General features: G+C 32.5%; 2 protein-coding genes across 2 annotated transcripts in view; one reads left to right on the forward strand and one right to left on the reverse strand.

Annotated features, from left to right (window-relative positions):
* Positions 1 to 7,281, reverse strand: part of LOC128176053 (mediator of RNA polymerase II transcription subunit 29-like) — a 32,755-nt gene extending 25,474 nt beyond the window's left edge. Inside the window, exons 1-3 of the mRNA XM_052842087.1 lie at positions 7,125 to 7,281; positions 5,884 to 5,945; positions 5,000 to 5,084 (exon numbers count right to left, since the gene is read on the reverse strand). Of these exons, the coding sequence (XP_052698047.1) occupies positions 5,000 to 5,084; positions 5,884 to 5,945; positions 7,125 to 7,271 (294 nt within the window). The 5' untranslated portion in view covers positions 7,272 to 7,281. The remainder of the gene's footprint in view (positions 1 to 4,999; positions 5,085 to 5,883; positions 5,946 to 7,124) is intronic.
* Positions 7,282 to 7,460: 179 nt separating this feature from the next.
* LOC128178693 (RNA polymerase II-associated factor 1 homolog) lies at positions 7,461 to 14,144 on the forward strand. Its single transcript, XM_052845984.1, has 13 exons — positions 7,461 to 7,592; positions 7,815 to 7,907; positions 9,094 to 9,215; positions 9,706 to 9,772; positions 9,886 to 9,987; positions 10,426 to 10,531; positions 10,830 to 10,898; positions 11,147 to 11,250; positions 11,944 to 12,060; positions 12,415 to 12,540; positions 12,961 to 13,063; positions 13,178 to 13,259; positions 13,433 to 14,144. The coding sequence occupies exons 1-13, from the start codon at positions 7,528 to 7,530 to the stop codon at positions 13,714 to 13,716; spliced, it is 1,440 nt and encodes a 479-aa protein (XP_052701944.1). The 5' UTR covers positions 7,461 to 7,527; the 3' UTR covers positions 13,717 to 14,144.
* Positions 14,145 to 20,783: the final 6,639 nt, after the last annotated feature.

Here is a 20,783-nt window from a genome sequence, read left to right on the forward strand (position 1 = left end):
CCACGAAAACTGGCCCCCACGAAATTTAATGATTCCACTGTATGGTCTTGTGCATCGTAAAGTTTTAAAGAGTATGATGAAGTCATATATATTCCAATTTTAAATTGTAGGAATATGTCCCAGTTTTGTGAAACTCAACAAATTAATGGACTTAAATTTATGGAACTGTTAAATTTTGCATTTAGTCCTGTGTAAAGTTCAGATTTTGTCAGAATGCAGACTCAATAAAGTTCTCTCTAGATTTTTCCAACTGTGGACAAATATTGTGAAACTACCGAGATATTTGAATCATATCTAGACGTGCATTACTATGGCCAAGTTTTTAGAGACTACAGGTATAAAATATACTTTTTTATACCTGAGGAACTTAAGCCAAGTTTTATGTCACAATATTAAAGATACATCTAAACAGTGAGGCTATGGGCAGGTTTTGTTGGACTTATTTGTTGGACAATTACATATTTGTTGCATCTACACTTCATGGACTAAATCCAAGTCTTTTGGAACTACAACTTGTAGCACTATAATCTGGTTTTATTTGACTGTGCTTTAATAAAACTTAAACTTGTGGTGCTAGAGTCTGGTTTTGTGGGACTTTCTGATTATCACTTGTGGAACTATGATCTTGTTTTATGGGACTTTAATCATAGTCCCACAAAACCTGGCCATAGTCCCACTAGTCTAGATTCTATTAATTAAAGCACATAGTCCCACAAAACCAGACTGAAGTCCCACAAGTCTAGATTCTATTAAATAACACAGTCCCAGAAAACCTGACTATAGTCCCACAAGTCTAGATTCTATATGATGACATAGTCCCACAAACCTACAAGTTTAGATTCTATTAAACCACATAGTCACACAAAACCTGACCGCAGTGTTGTAAGATTCATAGGTATACCTTAATTTACTTTGCTTTAATATAATCTTAACTTGTTGGGCTAGAGTCTGGTTTTGTGGGACTTTGTGATTATCACTTGTAGAACTATGATCTTGTTTTATGGGACTTTTATCATAGTCCAACAAAACCTGTCTATAGTCCCACAAGTCTAGATTATATAAATTAAAGCACATAGTCCCACTAAACCAGACTGTAGTCCCACAAGTCTAGATTCTATTGAATCACACAGTCTCACAAAACCTAACTACAGTCCCACAAGTCTTCTATTAATTAAATCACATAGTCCCACAAAATCTAACTATAGTCCCACAAGTCTAGATTCTATTTGAAAACAAAGTCCCACAAAACCTAACTATGGTCCCACAAGTCTAGATTCTATCAAACCACATAGTCCCACAAAAACCTGACCATAGTGTTGAAGGATGCATTGGTATACCTAGTGGAACTTTGTCCAAATCTTTGGGGACTGTGAAGATATTTACTTGTGGGACTATAAGCAGGGTTTATGAAATTACAAGATTATGATGTATTTAGCTGTATGGAACTAATATAGATTTACTGGTACTTGTAAGACTAGTAGTCCTATCTAGACTTATCGTTTTGATTTGGAATTTATTTCAAAACTTAAGAAATTTGATCTTGCATAGAAGTTTTTCACTGAAACAGAAAACATCTACGACCATTTCACTTCAAAACAAAATTGAAAATAAAAGTCACTTTATTATCAGTTTTTCATATATTTATAAAATGTACATTTTCAATAAAATTACAACAATTAATTGGTTTTGGTTTTTAAACGTTTTTATTAAAATTATTACCTTGTGGAACTTTTAAAAATTAAGTCTCTGAGAGATCGGACAAAAAAGTCTTAAAATGTCAAATTGTTAGAAAACATTTGAAAGTCCCACATTGATTAAAAGAAAAGTCCCATTGTTTTGTGGTCCCAGAATGATGATTTGGCAGTATGTCCGTCTGTCTGTCTGTCCGTCTGTAAACTTTTTACATTTTGATCTTCTTCTCTAAAACCGCTTATCCAATTTCAACCAAATTTGGCACAAAGCATCCTTATGTGAGGGCGAATATAAATTGCAAAAATAAAAGTCCGATCTGTATTCAAAGCGGAGAAAACCTTGAAACTGTAGAAAAAGGGGGGTGCATTTTTAAAAATCTTCTTCTCAAGAACTACTGATTCCAATTCAACGTAGTTTAGCATAAATTATCCTTATGGGAAGGAAAATATAAATTGCAAAAATTAAGTGCTAATTCTGTGTCAAATTTGAGTTATTACGAAAATAATAATAAAGGAAATGGGTGTTTCAATCAGTTTAATAGCTTCGGGCTCGGCATCCGGTAATCCGGCATCCGGTAAAATGGGTAGGCAAGACTTGGTCTGGGCAAAACAAAGATTGGCAGATATTAATCTGCCAATCTCATTAAAATATCAGGATATTTGATGGACTAGTATATTTGTATTCGCTGTAAATATTGCTGCAAAATAATGCGTATTTGGAATTGACGATTGTCGATCTGCCTTGGCTTTTATTTTGCCACGGCCCGGGTTTGCATACCCATTTTACCTAGACTCGTATTCCATATATCTAAAACGAGGTTCTTTGTTTAAAGCAGCCATGACATTATAAGAAAAAGGGTCGATCTGACTATGATGAATTTGCTTGTTGTGCAACAGTTCGCGTATGAAGGGAAATTTTTGAAACATGCAAAATATATCGTTGCCGATTTTGTGAAGTAAATTGAGGCTAAATATTTCAATGCGTTGACAGTTTTCACACATGACGTTGGTGTTAGCTTGTTCCGATTTTCGTTTCGTTTTCATTATTTCTGCTTGTAACCTGGGAACAATCGTCTGTATTATTTCGTGATTTTTACGTATCAAATCAAACAGAGACTTTGGTAAATCAAACAGTTAACTGTATACCTGCGCAAATTAAGCAAAATCTGATGTATTAAATAATAATGAAATACAATTCATTCTACCGGTAATTCGATCGGCATTATCTTTTGCGTAATGGTAGATTAATGCAATAGGTTTTGTTGCGATGCTCGGCATTTTCTCGAGTTTATTCAATTTAAATAAAGTTTGACATTGCTGACGGAAATATGTAGGTATATACATGTATCTATATGATTCATTTCGAAAAAATAAATTGTGTTCTTTATTTGTTATAGTGAATGTTTCTTGTGTTTAATTGTTTTCAATTTCTAATAACTAACCATATTTGAGTGTTAAGCTTCAAATTATAAGCAAGATACAGAGATTTGCTCACAATTCTATGTTTGTACACAGATCTTAAAAACTAAAGATTAAAAAAGTAAAAAATTTGTCAATATTTATTGAGAAAATTTTCAAAGTCTGTTCGTTCAGAAACCAACTTTAACATCTTATTGTATTGTAAACTTAACATTTTTTCGTCATTATTACTCCTACTGTACATGTGATCCTTCACTGTGTTTGTGTACATTTGTATAAACTGATTTTGAACCTCAAATACCAGTGAACTGGTATTGAGTGAATAAAAGAATATAAAATCTTAGGCCATTCTTTTTTTCCATTTTAAATGCTGAATAGGAAATACCAAGTTAAAAATCATAAGCTGAATGTAATAAACTCATGTGAACAAAATATGAATCAAACCTAGGCGAACTGTGAGCTCTGTATCTTGCTTATAATTCTACAATTGACGCTGAAATTTTGGTTGAACATTAGAAAATCTCTATGAATTAGAGTATGTTAAATACTTGTACAAACAAAATAAAATAATGATACTGTGAAATCATTAGATTTCGTGGTGGCTCATTTTTCGTGGAATTCTTGGGTACCTCTCATCCACGAAATAACATCCTTCACGAATTGATGAATTAGGGTAATAACGTCATATTCCCTTTTGTAGATATATATGAAAACACGAAATTACGTCCCCACGAATCTGTAAAATTTAAGTCATCCACGAAAATTGGCCCCCACGAAATTTAATGATTCCACAGTATTCTGTATATATCTACTCTCCCTCTCTTTATACAATAAATAATGTGAAATCTACATCAATTTTGATAGTTTTTCAGACACGAGTAAATAAAAACGACATCTTTAAAACAGTTTCCATATTTCTGACACATTTCTGTTGCGGGGATAAAGTAATTATCGCTATTCCTAAGAATATCACAGCGGATAATTATCCTGGTTTGTACGCGAAGTAAATAACAGTCATTTAATTGTAATTGAGAAGACAAATAAAATTTTTGAATGTTTTTAATTTGAGAAATTGAGCACATTGAGGTACAATTTTCTTCTTCACATCTATACATGTAGGGTTTTTAAAATAAAAAACAATAACTATTATTTTTTTTTAAAACAATAACTAGTAAGTACTGAGTAGTTGATGAAAAAAATGTAACTATATGCACTCATATATTTTGATCGCTTTACAAAGTGGGGGGGGGGGGGGCAGAACGAAAATATAGGGATTTGGAAGTTAACAACTTAACAGTATACCTCTACCAAATGTTTAGTTTTATATCTTGCGTAGAATTTTCTTATTCTGGTAAAAAATAGTATTTCATGAAGGTACAATGTCAAAGATTACATGTATACAAAAAAAGTGTAAAATTCGAATACTTTACAATATTTATTTTTTGTTTTTCTACCGAGGGACCATATGGCACAATATCTTTTGAACGCCCATTGTTGCTCAGGTGAGCGATGTGGCCCCATGGGCCTCTTGTTTAAACAAGCCCTAGGTTAATTATCAAATTTCTTTGAGATGTGACATTCTAATGGTTTTGACATTTTAACAAAGTGACCAGATATGATGAAGGAACAACAAATATCAAATAAGCTAACACATCGATCTACAGAGCTGAACAAACTCATCTGGGGTATGAAAATCATCTACATATTCAATTTTTTTTTTTAGCAAAAGCTCTTCTGACCTACATTTTACAAAACAAATAAGCTTTTACTTATCAGTGCATTATTGATCTGACTAGTTATTTTGGTGCACAACCATATTAAGTACAAAGAACTTTTATATTTACTAAATGTACCATATTACACCTTTCTGTAGATATATTTATACTTACCAAACTAATTTCTACTTGATCACACATGGAATAAAATTCTTCCAATGATTTCTCAAATTTTTGCAGTTGAATATCAACACTGGAACTGTTTTAAGAAAATGAAAAAGACATATCAAATACATGAAAGACAATTGTGAAGACAACTGAACTTACAGTACTGATCAGACCCAATCTAACACCAGAGTAAACCCCAACTAAACCCTGGGGTTTACTTTCTGAGTTAACTATGTGTTTACTTTTTGGAAATTTGGGCCCACTTGGGGTTACTTTGGGATTACTCGGGGTTTACATTGGGTTTACTCCAGAATTGCTTTTGGAGTCAACTATACGCACTGAGGTGTGAAGCAGACTTGTATTTTATCTTATCATCCTACTGCCTGTGATTCCTGCCCGATGTATATTCTGAATACACATGTAACATCTGCTTTCAGGGTATACTTCTGATCGGGGTTTACTCTCTGTGTCCACTCTGGGTTTACTTGGGGTTTACTCTGGGTCCACTCTAGTAAACACAGAGTAAACCCACAAAGTAAACCCAGGGTTTAGTTGGGGTTTACTTTCTGTTAGGTTGGGTCTGATTGGTACTGTAATTATTGAAATGTTTTTACAATTAGCTTCCTCTGCCTTACTTAACCCAAAAGAAAAAATTCAATAAAATACTTAATACAGTATTAATTTCTCCTCTTGTAATTTTTACCCTTCTACACTTGTAAACAGTTTCGGCCCATCTTGAATATGCCCTGGCATAGTTTTGTTTAAAGAAACATAATTTGAGATATTAAAGTTTGCCCATTCTTAAATTCGCCCGCTGACAACGAGGGCGAAAGGAAACGGGGGAGAATATTTCCCTATATACATTATCTGTTAAAGTATGAGATACATACGTGCTATCCTCCAGCTGTTGTGAGTTGTGATGCAGACAGGTTCCTGCAATTTTCATTAAATTCTGGGGAATAAAAACGAAAAAGATTAAAGGTATTTTCAGTTTATCCCCCTTAAGTCCTAATAATAATTTGATTAAACGACTCTGATCATCTACATCTATTTAGAAACATAATAACATGTATAGAAATTTAATAGTATTACAGTCGTTTGACCAGTTCCGAATTTTGACCAGTTCCGAATAGTTCAGAAGTTAAATAGCAAAAAATTAATGAAATAAAACATGGAGGAAAAAATCAATACCTTTAATATAAACACGTATTAATGCTTGTTTGAATTCTGCTGTAGTTTTATTTTTTGCGGTCATACATGTATTTGATATCGGTCTTAGATTATTCGACCTACTTTCGCTTTGTAATAAATCCAGGTCATTGCAACGCTAATATGCAGGTAAAATCGTCTGTCGGTGCCTTAAATTTTTACTTGTGACAAGATTTCTTTTTTAAATGTAGGTTTAGTATGTATTCTAACAAACCCAAAAGCAAACAGGATAAAAATAAAATAAAAACGCAAGTGGAAGCAGAATTTTATTGAGCCATCATTTTACAAGTTCCGAATACCCAATTTGTTTCCCTCTGTTTTAGGATTTAATGAAGGGATTGATTAAAAAAAACACTTCTGGAATTCATTAAATGTCTTTCTCCGTCTTAAATAAATCATATTGTACCACAATAATGATAAGTGGAGGGGCTGCGACTGTATTCCGACAAGATGTTAGAAACCAGGCTATATTATTGTTACGGTGATTTTGTCTGTCATTTCCGTGCAAATCAAACTGTCTTGTTAAGAAAATACCAATAACTGAGATGTTTGCATTAAACCTGTTATTCAACAGGTTCAATCAATAGTTTTAGGACCGACACTTTTTTTATCTGCATTCAATATGTATAGGAACAGTTATGTTATTCGGAACCCATCGGCTTATTCACAACTGGTAAAATGGCTTCCCACATAATTTGTTAGAATAAAATTTTATTTAAAAAAAATTAAATGCAGTTATATTGCATTTATATCAGCAGGGATATGGTGTATATCGACCAAAAAATCAGATCTAAAAATAACACCCAGGAACATTTACAGCACCTCCAAATCTGTACCCTTTTCGGAACTGGTCAAACGACTGTATTTAGCTCAATGAATCTGTGTCAGGTCTAGTAAAGGTAACGTTTAGTGCTATACTTACAACCAACGACTCTTTTAATCTTGGTAAAAGTAACTTAAATCTATATATTGGGTCATTCTCTGCTTGGTTTACAGGTTGGGCGCCTGCGCTTTGCTGTACATTAGGTTGAGCTCCCCCTTGTCTCATATGCTCAACTGAGGACGCCATGTTGATTATATTTGATCCCAAACCCGATCTATAACAATGATTTTGTTTAAAATTCTAAATTTCCTTTAGCTTAAATAAAATTAATGTTTTTTAATTTTACAGATATATGTAAAATATAATGATATTTAAAATAATAATAATACATTAACAAATAAAATACACACATTATTTTTTATTTGAAAACACTTTTTGGGTCATTAGTGTAATCATAATTTAGGCATATTCTCTTGAAAAAAGAAGTGGAAAACCAAATAAAATGCCACCAACAGTACAGTCAGGTCCAAGAGATGACAGAGACCGAAAAAGACCAGGAGAGAGAAGGTAGTATTATGTTAGAAGACTAACATAAATGCTCTCTCGTTTAATTTTTTGCTTTTAAAGTTATATTTCGAATTTTCTTGCTTATGGTGCTTCTGTATTCATATGCAGCACACCTGGGTTTTGGTTTACACTGAACTTTATTTTAGCTTGTTTTTCTGAATTTTATATTTGTAACTGGTTTCTTTTCAACTTTATTCTGAATCAATGTTTTAATTTTTTCAGATCTGAGTTAGTGTGCAGAGTGAAATACAACAACACTTTACCAGATATACCTTTTGACCCCAAATTCATCACTTACCCTTTTGAAACAAACAGGTATCTCTTATCAGGGTCATACTATTAATAGTGAGAAATTAATTAGAACAAAACATAGTCCTATATGTATTAAATGGGAAATGTTTACATCTCATTGCCATTCAGAAATACTTTGAACACCTTGCACAGTTTTTCAATGTTCTCATTTGGGTATATTCATTGTCATTGATTTGCAATGCATTTAGATACAAAATTTGATTATTTAATTGATGGAGCAAGTGTTAAGTGTTTTGAATAGATAAAACCTTATCCTACCTCACTCAAACTTGCTAGATAGATGTGATTGTTGATATAAATTACATCATGATTTCTATTCCTTTGATATTAAATCATATGTTTATTATTTTATAAAATGATATTATATAGCATTCTTTTATTAGTTACATGATTTGTACAGTAGTTGACCTACTATGGTTTATTCCATCTAGGGGGGAAGTGGAGCTCAAGCTCCATATGGAATTTACTGACCATGAATAAACCATACTATAGGTCAACTACAAACCATGTAACAATAATATCTTAGGACTGCCTTTGTATGAATGGAAAATAGTGAATAATTACAATTAAAGTTAGGTTTTATAGTTTCAATATGGGTAACAAAAAAAACTGACATCATGATACTCTAAAAATGACATCATAATGCTCAAAGGGAGGAATATTTTGTACTGACAATGTATTGAATATACATGGTCTCAATGTGACTGCTGTTAGCCAATGATTTTGTTACAATTTAGCAGGAGGTAAGATATAATATGATATGATGCAATGTTGTATGATATAATATTGAATTATATTATACAATATCATATTATACAATATATATAATACAATATCATATTATATGGTACAATATTGTATGTGGTACAATATTGTATCATTCCATTTGATACATTATTGTATTATACAATATCGTATAATATGATATTTAAATATTGTGTGATATGATACAATATTGTGATAAACCACACATAAATATAATAACTATATGTTAATAAAGGTTAATAACTATGATTTTCATATACTGGTAAATATGGATAAAATGATTTTATAAAGATGATGCTTCATCTCGCTGAGCTCTGTAATCTTTGATTACCTATGTTTTTAGGATTAATTAAATTTAAATAGATTTGAATTCTTGTTTTTCCACCTGACCATTTTCTATACTGACTTAATTTTTTTTTTTCAGATTTGTAGAGTATAAACCCACATCATTAGAGCGGAGCTATAAATATGACCTTCTAACAGAACATGATCTTGGTGTGACAATTGACCTCATAAATCCAGACACGTACCGGATAGAGCCAGGAGGTAAACTTATAGTGTTAAGGTGCTATGGGACACTTCCATGTTGTGACGTATTGTTTATCAAAATAAACAATAAAACCAAGTGTAATTATATAGGGAGTTTCTTTCCCAATATTGTCACCTAACAGCGTAGTGCAGTGGGTTAGAGGGTTTACTATGAGTCTGTTTGTCATGAGTTCAAATCCCGCTGGGTGTTTTACAATTTTTACCTCTCAAAAATATTTTTAATGGCTGTTTTTTGGTTTTTACAATATTGTAAAAATATTAAAATCTTAACCGATGAAAGTATTTCAATTATAATGTACTTTAATCCACATTAATATTGACAGATGTCCCATACCACCTAAAATCTTAATAGACATTCTGAGCACACATCATTCCTCTGCAGTCTCTGCAAGTTAAAATGCATATATACTAGCTTTTTTTCTAAGTATGTATGTATTTATTTGATAAATAAATGATTTTTTTTACTATTATTTTGATTTGTTTTTAGCATACCTAGATCCAGAAGATGAAAGACTATTGGAAGAAGACCTCAATACACCCACAGATTCGAAAAGGTGAGACTTTGAAAAGCATTTATGATATATTTTTTGTATATTTCACTTTTTAAGGCTTTGTTCCACTGGTGTTTTCTCTATGAAAGATTAACATATCTGAAATTTCTTTGCAGATCTAGACAGCACAATACTACGGTATCATGGTTGCGTAAGACAGAATACATTTCTACAGAGTACAACAGATTCACACAGAAATCAGATAACTCCGAGAGAAAGTAAGTGCTGTAAAAACATTTACTGGTAATTTGTTACAGGTAGAGGCTTGTGTGGGAAGGTTATTTCTTTATCAGTGCCAGGGAGACTCGTATTGCTGCTTTTGAATGATGCACACTTTTATTATGTGTATCTACTCACTAAGGCTAGACCATATTATCAACATAAAAACATGAAATATTTTTGTAATAACGTAGAACAATTGTTAAAAGATACAGTGTGTAGGCCTTCTCATTATTTGTGATCCATGAGATTGAATTTTCATTGTGTGTTTCTATGCCTGAATATTGGCTTGAAAAGGAAACAGTGGAATTCATCTTACATGGTGTCATGCAGGGTAGGGATTAAAAGTGCAATATCAAAATTCAATAACATAGGTGATGTTCACTGGATATTAAGTCAAAAATTTTCATAAAAGAAGTTTATTACTATGTTAACAGAGTTGGATTTAAGATAAAACAGATCATGAAAGATGAAGACATATACAAAGACAGAGCGAGCCAGATACAGGCCATAGATAAGACATTTGAACAAGCCAAGGAAAAGGTATCTGAATTTGTTAAAGTTATTGTTCTTGACATAATTCCAGAATATCACATATTAACTAAATCATTTTCTGAATGCTGACAATTGTGATTCATAGAAGAACTCTGTGTATGTTAATTGCTAATCCCTATTGAAAAATGATTTTGAATAAATTGTTTCCTGTTAGATCACCAACTAACATATCACATATCTAAGATTATTTTCTGAATTCTGACAATTTTGATTTGAGAAAAACTCTGTGTTTAGTAACAGCTAATCCCTATAGAAAAATAATTTTGGATAAATTGTTTCCTGTTAGATCACCAAACATTACAGTAAGCCTGGTGTGACACCTGTTGAAGTACTGCCAGTGTTTCCAGACTTTGATGTAAGATTTCAAACTTCAAATATTAGTAGCTTGAAAATCAAAGCAAATGGCAATTTTTTACATTGAGAAATACTTGCAATATGACCTTTGGAATGAAAAATCACTAGTCATTGATCAAAATTTAGCATTGTTAATGACTGATATTTATCTACCAGGTACGTTATAAATTGTTAAGGATCAAAATTGATTTTTTTCATATTTTATCTGCATAGTTGATACAGTCTTTTGTAAAGCAACTTGCTTTGTAGCTGTGGAAACATCCATTTGCCCAAGTCATTTTTGACTCTGACCCTGCTCCCAAGGGTCGGCCCCAGCCGGCTCAGATGGAAGAGATGTCTCAGGCCATGATCAGGTGTGTGTGAACTGAGGTGTTGTGTCGGATCAGCTAGAGCATTCCACAGGGGATGATCTGCTTTTTGAACTGATTTACTGTTTTCAAGATGCCTCAAGGGGCATTTTTATATAGATGTAGATATGAGGAAATGGAACTCTAGAAATGTTTTATGGACCATGTACAATAGTAATCTTTTTTTTTTGGCTCTGAGATTAAAATTGAACATTGTTTATTTCTTCTCTATGAATTCCATGTTGAACACTACGGAAAAAAGAATGATAAATTAAAACAGTTTATTTGATTCTTCTTTTGGTGATATGATGTCATCAGTATAGCAAAAATTTAGGTCTTCTGTAAAAGATGTCAAGAAAATAATGTGATGGCTGCTTAGAACTTGAATTAATAATGAATTTATGTTGGTCAAAGCATGCAGCTCATAACTACAACTTCGAAGACAGACAAAATGCGAATTATTCATCATTTAATTAGAAAAGGTTGTCAAACAAACCAAATTAAGTGGTTTGCATTTAAACTTTGATTGATTTTGTATTTTGTTTTTATCAACAAGTTTAAATGAAAGATTATTTCTGATTTGCAGTTTTTATATTTCCATCAAAATTAGGGGTAAATTAGTCACAAGTGAATTTAGTTCTTTGATGATGATGACAATGAATTGAAGCTTCTTATAAGCATGTTTTGTTTGATTTACAGAGGTGCTGTTGATGAAAACAATGAGCAGTTTGTTGCATACTTCCTGCCAACCGAGGAAACGCTAACAAAGAGAAAGCGAGATTCAGAGGAAGGCGTGGATTATAATGCTGAGGATGAGTATGTACATACTGAAGGACTCATCACTAAAAGTGAAGCCATAACTCGAAAAACAATAACATGACATTATACAAATATGTACATGTATTACATTTATGTATCAGAAATCTCTTTTGATTTTAATAGCATGGATATGCCTAGTATAAATTGGTATAACCATAAAGTTTTCACTGTTATGTTCATATGCATACAATATTTACTTACATTTTATGGAACATACATGAATGTTTTCTGAAAACATCATTTTTTTTCATTAAGAAAATGTTGGCAACAAAACATACATTATTTCCTGTAAATCAATATCTATTTAAAACCAAAGAGACTATACTCATGAGGACTTGTAATCTTTCCCAGGTATGATTACACACTAGCCAGAGAATACAACTGGAATGTCAAGAACAAACTCTCCAGAGGTTACGAGGAGACATATTTCTTTGTGTTCAGAGAGGATGGAATGTTTTACAACGAGCTGGAAACCAGGTCAGTTGATGCTTTTGTCTTGGCATGTTTTGTGCATTTTACATTCGCCAACAACGTTTAAGGAAATATAAAGGAATCCTCGTGTTCATCTGTCTGTTTGTCTCTCCCTCTGTCTATCCAACTTTCATGTTTTGGTACTTGAAAGAAATATCCGAAGCTCATATTTTGAACAAAAGTTGCTTATGACATGCGAATATGACATGACTTTGACTCAAGGTCACTTTATCATCAACAGTCACAGCATTTATTGAAAAAGGCCTTGTGGAGGAAACTAGTTCTGTGTTAACATCTCTTGATTTTTCGGTTGAAACAAATGATAGCTTTCTTCTGTTAGCTAAGGGGCCGATTTTCAGTTGTATGATAAAAAATGTTTTTTATTACCGTATAGTTTAGTAATTGTTATAAGTTTTGTTGTTTTAGGGTGAGATTGAGCAAGAGGAGAAAGACAGGAGGAGCACAGATGGCCAAATCTCGACTTATCGTCAAACACCGAGAAGTGAATGAGAGAGAGGTAGCAGCACAGGTAAACATTTCACTCTCAGTCATGGGAAAACACCCTAGAGGTACTTTTGTCATATATGAAAAGTCTTATATGTACTCAATAAATGTTGATACTAGTTAAAATATTTTGCTGCAGAATGCCCGATTGATGATGTTGGAGCCCCAACAAGAGGAGGAGGAAGAAGAAGAAGCACAAGAGGAGCAGCTGGCTGGATCAGGTCATTTTTTTTTTCTAATAATTTATCAATTAAATTTTCATATATCTATTTAAATAAGATTTTCATATACCTGTATCTATTTAAAAAATGATGAAATCAACAATGTAAGTTAATTTAGTCAGTGTTTGACCATAATGCAAACATTTTAAGTAAATTTTACATGTAATGTTCAGATGAAGAATTCCGCAGTGGTAGTGAAGCAGGAAGTGTCAAATCGGCTGGAAGTCGTCACAGCCGGTCAAGGTCACGTAGCGGTAGTCGCAGTCCATCGCGCAGTGGAAGCAGGAGTCGCAGCAGAAGCAGCAGTCGATCATCTCGTAGTCGCAGCAGAAGTGCCAGTGGAAGCCGGAGTCCTTCACCAGCAAGAAGTGAGAGCGAACACGGCAGTGACAGTGACCGAGGGAAGAAGGACGAGGAGGAGATCTTTGGGTCGGCCAGCAGCTCTGATGAAGATTGAAGGAGCTCTATTGAAAAAGAACTCCTGGAGGATTCTGTCAAAATGGTGCAATAACATTTTTCGTTGGAAGCTATATTTTATTCTTTGGATTTTGTTTTTTTCTTTCTTGCACCATAAACATAGACCTAACTTTAAAAAAATCCCAAAAAAAATTTATATAAGGTGTAATAAGTTCAAAAATTTTCTAACAATATGTTTAGAAACGAGTTGAAGGTTCAGAATATTTAGTATGTATAGAAAACCTTCTGATGCACCTTGGAGTTTATTTCTTTAAAATAAGTATTGTTCTAAAAGACCAAATAAGCAAAGATACATGGTATTGAACATGTTTGATTTTAATATCATCATCATAATTTTGTCAAAACATGCATTTAAAACATCATTATTCATATGTGCTTCATGCCTGTAAATAAATCAGAGATTTTGAAGTTTATCTTTTTGGCTTGTTTATCTTCAAATACTAAGTATAATCTCCTAAAGATCTCATTAAGACAAGAACACTTTGTATTCAAACTATACCAGTCCTTAACCTCACTGAAATTATCACTGTAATTACCAAGGACAGTTCTTTAGATGTTATTTGAAAAGTTTTTAGTAGGAAAACAGTTGTTGTAAACTCTATTTGTATATATTATATCCATTACGTTCACCAATCAAATATATGCATGATGGTCAAAACTATCAAAAGCAGTTATGCCCATAATAACTACATAATTTTGGTTCACCTTGTTGCAATGAGAGAGAGGAGAAACCAATTATGCTAGAATGAAAAAACACGTTGTAATATCTGTGTGTGTGTGTTGGGGGGGGGGGGGGGGGGGTCAGAAAGGGATCAGCTGGAAAGGGTGTCTGATTTTACATAAGATATATTATTTGAAGAAAAAAAGGCTATATTTTGTGAAATTTAAATGGAAGAATGCTTATATTTGATGGGCTTTTAATTGATCCATACCACAACCATTTATAGCCAGAGAGGAACTGCAAAATAGGTAGGAGTGTCAAAACTTACAGCTTGACAAATTGAGAAAAAAGATCTTAGGAAGAAAATGGGAACTTTATGCATTTGTTAATTCAATCCTACGTCAAGGTGATATTGGACAACTGTCAATATTAATGTGGATAAATGAACATTATAATCAAAATACCTTCACCAATTTTGAATTTAAAATTTTTACAACAATTGACCAAGTGCATTTAAACAATTTTTAGAAGGTAAAACAAAATAAAAGCCCAAGAAAGATTCAAACTCGTGACTTACAGTTCATTGTAGTTAACAGTCAAACCCACTGCGCTACTCTGTTCGGTGACTATATTTGGAAAGAAAACTTTTTAAAAATTATACTTGATATTGTTTATTTTGATAGGATGTGCATCAAAATATGAAAGTGACCTATACCACCTTAATCTTTTGTGCCAGAGAGAGTTCATGTGCAAGGCCCTATTTTACAGTCTTTTGATGATTATAGAGAATATGATTTAGGAAAAAACTTTTATACAGATGTTTCAAGTTCTTTCTTACCATGATCTGTAGGGGTCAAGAAGGGGTCGTAATGATAGAGATTATCTTCCTAAGAACATAAGAATAATATGTGCAAAATTGATATGGAAGCAAACTAATACACAAAAATTCCACGTTTGTTTGAGCGATGACATACCATTTTCATTGGTGTAGTTAAGCTAGTTCGCCACATGGACCAAATTAAGATGGACAGCGTTGTACCTGTGAGCGATGTGGCCTATGGGACTTTTGTTAAACCCATAAATTATCTGCCCTGATTCGACTGTTTCAAACAGATACTTTGTTACGTATATACGTATACACGGGACATTACCAATTGTATGCCTCCAGTTTGATCGGGTTATTTCATTTTCCAATGTATGAGCTTTTTGCTGTGGTTAGAATGTGATCTGAAGAAAACCGTACATGTTTGTCCTAAGTTGGTTCCATGTTATATTCTACATGATGTTTTTTTAGCCTACTACAGAATACACAAAGTTCCATGAACTGACACGGAAAACTAAAAAACAAGGAGCTTTATTATCTCAAATGCAGGCTGTAGGAAAGGTGTCTTATAATGTCAAATGTACAATAATGTGGTAAAGAACGTTTTCAAATATTTTCATTGGCACACCAAACGGGTACTTAATTAGCATATGACCGTTTCGGTTTGAAAAAAAGATGGCCGTGGGTTTCAGGCGTGTAACTGGAATCAAACGCAATTTTTATGAGATCATAACTATATCACCAGAGACATGAACATGGATGAAGAGTACACCTAACTTTCATTTGTTCCCATTACGACAAAGTTAATGGTCCAGACACAAAAACGGGAGAAACAGATCAGATAGGGTTATTTTTGTTCAGAACGTTTATGTTTTAAAATTAAACCGTAGTAACTAATTTGTTACCGTCCCCCTTTTCGGTGAAGAGTACAAAATGTTTAAATGAAATCTTTGCGCCGCAAAGTAGATTAGAACAATGTTAGATTAAAATATCGGAATAAAGTGTTAACAAAGAAAGAAAAAAAATCGACTAGATGAAAAACGGTCGTGATATTTTTGTGAGAATTTTATTCTAGAGATATTTCTCGAGTTTTAAAAGTAGGGAAATACCGGTTATAATTAACGCGAACGTGAGTTAATTTTATAAATGGTCCTAATAATGCTGTCATTCTGGAAATTCTGAATATGCACTTCAAATATGATCCTAATCTGAAACGAGCATTGATCATATTTTATGTATCCGAGAGACGAATTTTACAGCTTACAATGGCGGGTTATTGCCATTTTCTGAGGTAGGAAACTGTTTTATAGTTTTAATAGACAATATTTTGCCAATGAAGCGCGCAACATGACAATAGTACACACTGTCGTTAAATAAATCCAAAGTTAATCTCCAAACTACGACATTCCCGTTGACCCAATCTTGACGAAAGCAGACGACACAAAAAAGATGACGTTTACACTGGTTTATTTACCAATTAGAGAGCAATATTATGCTCTTTAAAAACTATTTTCTTTCACTTGGTCTCGAAGATGTTAAGTTAATTATTGTTTGTGAATGGTGGACAGCTTTTTGCATCAAATTACAGTTAGCCTATAAAGCCTAAACGATAGGGGGATATGTAAATTGGTCTTGGTTAGTAATGTCTCATTGTCTCAATAAAAAAATTTCTTCTCTATCACATTATGGGAAGACTCCAACAACATCCTGAGAAATCACCAAGTAAACGTCGTTGAAGTGCACTCCCTCATACACAGTAACTACGATTTGAACTATAAATGAATTGAATATCCTCAGAACTGGTAAACGAAACTGATCAAACGAAGTTGATTCCTGAAAAGGATGAACTGAAAGAAAACAAATCTAGATTTAGATTAAACAAATGTTAAAATTGTAAATTTTCAGGGTTTTCTAGAACCACTTGGCCAAGCTTAGCCAAACTTGATATAAAGCATCCTCTAAGCTGTTAAAGGCTAAACCTTTTCAGGAAACAGTAAATATAGGATGTGTGTCTTAAAAAATCTTCTTTAGAACCACAGCACAAAATATGCCAATATGTACATCAAATCTCCTATGTATAGTTAAGACGCATGTATTATATTAAAACTGACCCCCGTATCAATACGTGGGTCCCAGGAGGGGTTCAAATTTCATCAAAGAAATATATAGAATGAATGTTAAAAATATTCTCAAGAATTACGATGATAAAATTTGTGATGTTTCTGTACAAGCATTATCAAATGGTGTAGATTCTAAATCATACAAACAATATCTCCCTGGTCAACCCTAAGGTCCCAAGAGGTTTTCAGAGTACAATATAGAAATATATCGGGTATTTGCGAAAATGTTAACAAATATCTTCTCAAGAACTTTAAAGCTACAATTTGTGATTAAAGTGTGCAAGCATCCTCATTTTAGAAGAGTTTCATATCTAGAAAGAGATACAAGAACTGCTGTTTTCCTTAAATTGTGTTATATGTAATTTTATGAATATTATCCTAAAGATAGAATTGCATAGCCGAAATACAAAGAGCAAATGTACAAAGATAACTGTTAACGTTGTACATAGCATGTACCATTTATAGCGACCAGTCGTCTTCAACTCACTAAGGATACGAAAGATCATTTATACACTGTTTTGTTTAATATAAAGCTTAATAAACCCATGAAAAAAATTACATATTACAAGTCCAAGTAATATGAAATGAAGATATTATACAATGAAATTTCACCAATATTAGTCTATCTTAAGGTATCTCAGTCCTCACGTATTGATTTAATTGCGCAGATAATCATTATGTTCTAAATGAGTATGATTTTATTTATTAAATCACCATAGAAAGATTATTATTTCATAATTTCACAACATTCATAAAGAAAATCCATTTCAATTCAAGAAACAAACAAGTTTTAGGGGGAACTATTTTTCGTGCGGAAGGTTTTTTTTTTTTAGACGAAAATGACAGAAATACGCAAATATGAATTTTCAATAAACTTCTATTTTTATTTTACTTTATTCATTATTCACTTTCTTTACATTTGATAGGTTTGTAACTTATTCTATAGGTTCTGTGATATGAAAATATGAAAAAAGTCTGAATTTTGTAAAGCCAAATTTTGCGATAATTTTACCTTTGAAGCCAAATATCTAAAATTTGACATCACTGACCCCCATTTTTTATTATGTCAAAATGATACTGAATACACATCTAGGCATACTGGATTAATCTTTTAAAATTTTTGCTTTTCAAAAAGGTTTTCTTTCAAATCAAATTGTAACTATTATAGAAATTGTCTCTTTTAAGTGCAAAAGGGTCACACAAAAATTTATGCAGCTTCGTACACATTTTTTTATAATTATTTTATTCAGTGTGACCATTGTGCATAATTAAAGACAATATTGAAGAAATAAGTTTGCTCAATCAAAAATACTGACATCAAATCTTAATCAGGCTGAAATTGCATTTTAGGTGCAAAAAGGTCAAATTAGAGTAGGCATAACTCAGAGGGATGAACTCTAAGACCCAATTATCTTTGTATTTTTTTATTAATTTCTTTTGTTTTGTCTATTGATTTCAATGGTATACATACATGTACTTCTCAATAAATTCTCGATACAAGAACATTGAGGAGTGGAATACCTTAAAGCCCTTGATTCGTATCGCATTTGATCACCCGACCGTATTTTAAACCATACTAATTGAATCGTATATGTATGTATTTGAATTTTGATTTACTTAAAAACTACATGTTAATTAAGGAGAGATACATCATGAATAGTATGAAACTGGAAACGATTTGAAAAAAGAAATACATGTATCACTATTAATTGGTAAATGTAGCCAACTGCATATCAGCGGCTTACATCCCTGTTGATACCTGGATATTAGGATTCCCATAATAAACTGCAGATGAACCCGACTCTATTTTGCTTGTTAACTGATCCGCTGTTTTATATTGTATTATCGGTATCATCTATATCGCATATCATGATTGCAGCAATGTTTATGCTTTACGATAAAGCGAATAGAAAAAAGAAAAATCGAGTTTCCGTTACAATGCACTCACGGAAATTACTGAAAAAAGTCGTGGATTTTGACGATATAAAATTTCTGGACTGCTTGATAAATTATAAAAAATGAACCTTTAAGGTGGTACAAAATAACTGTGAGGAGTTATGATAGATCGTATATTCTAAAAAAATATCTTATTACTATTTATAAACATTTATTTTCTGAAGAAGATTTTTTGGTGCTAGATTTAAAAAAAAAATATTACCTTCGGGGGCTTACCTGTTACCTGTTAATCTTACATACATGTGAATTAAATGTATAACTGTTTTATAGTAAATAAAAGTTTTCACAATGAGCGTTCACTTATTAAAAAAAAAAAATTAATACCAATACACACAAACACGCTAAAAATTATGTACACGGTATTTGACGTTTCTATGTATGTGGACAAAAATTTACAATTTAAAAACTTACAACCTTTGATACGTATGTATAACAGGTATAGAAAGTGCAACCATTTACGCCATAAAACCATTTGCGGTTTATTTTAAAACATTTCGATCGTCAATAGTACCGTTATTACATAACATAACTGATAGAGAGAACTTTTCTGCATTGAAAATCAAAATCACAAAATTTATGAATACTCTACGCAGCATGGCTAACTTAGGCGCTTCCAATTGCCAAACACTTTCATGGTATTCGCAGTATAAAGATGACACAGGCTGTCCCTATTTAGAGTCGACAAAACCATAAAAGGGTGAGGTCTCAGCACTCGGGCGTTACGTCACGAGTTTTATGTGGGTAGCTGGCGACACGGGAACCAAACTGATTGATAATCACCTGATTGGCTACTTCCGGTTTCTTTTCCTATTTGTCAGAAATAGAAATAAAATCTCTGGGAACATAAAAGAGTCATCAATCGAACGCATTTACCCCAATTATGACTTATTCTTATGGTATTTAAATGAGCAGAGCCAAGGAACATCTTGATGGTCAGTACTTGTGGGAACAAGGAAGTGGCAAGTGAGCATGCGCAATTATATCTTAGTTTTTGGTTATATTTAATATAGTTTTGGAGGATTCATCCAAATTCAGCTTCATGCTAGCGTTTGAAGGTTTTTAAAACCTCTTAAAGTGCTAGCATTTTGTGTGAGTCTAGATTATAACTCGAATACCGACTGTGTTGATTGAGAGACAGAGCATTTGCAAGCGCTTACTTTATCTTTCTTTACTCTTAATATTTTTCAGTACTCCTGGCGAAAAATACTAATTTAACCCTCATATGTTATTTCTTATATTAGATTGACTAATTATCAGCCTCCAAAACAGGAAAAAAACTTGTACATTTGTCATTCAAAGTACACGTAATATAAACTGCAATTTTATTTTCCATTTTTTTTGTAAAATTGGATTTGACTACTAGTATTTCAAGAGCAGAAATTATTATAGTTTATATTAAATCATGATATTAACGGATGCCCTATGAGCTCTTATTTGTAGCATTAATACAAAGTTTTCGCCAATAAAGGCAAAAGTTACTAAAGAAA

The sequence above is a fragment of the Crassostrea angulata genome, chromosome 3, assembly GCF_025612915.1.
Source record: "Crassostrea angulata isolate pt1a10 chromosome 3, ASM2561291v2, whole genome shotgun sequence".
Classification (NCBI taxonomy): domain Eukaryota; kingdom Metazoa; phylum Mollusca; class Bivalvia; order Ostreida; family Ostreidae; genus Magallana; species Magallana angulata.

Excerpts from the sequence above, each read along its gene's own strand:
- LOC128178693 (XM_052845984.1), top strand. The coding sequence starts at position 7,528 with ATGCCACCAACAGTACAGTCAGGTCCAAGAGATGACAGAGACCGAAAA. Across the intron at positions 10,532-10,829 it reads TTGAACAAGCCAAGGAAAAG|ATCACCAAACATTACAGTAA; the intron begins GTATCTGAATTT and ends GTTTCCTGTTAG. Across the intron at positions 13,260-13,432 it reads GGAGCAGCTGGCTGGATCAG|ATGAAGAATTCCGCAGTGGT; the intron begins GTCATTTTTTTT and ends TGTAATGTTCAG.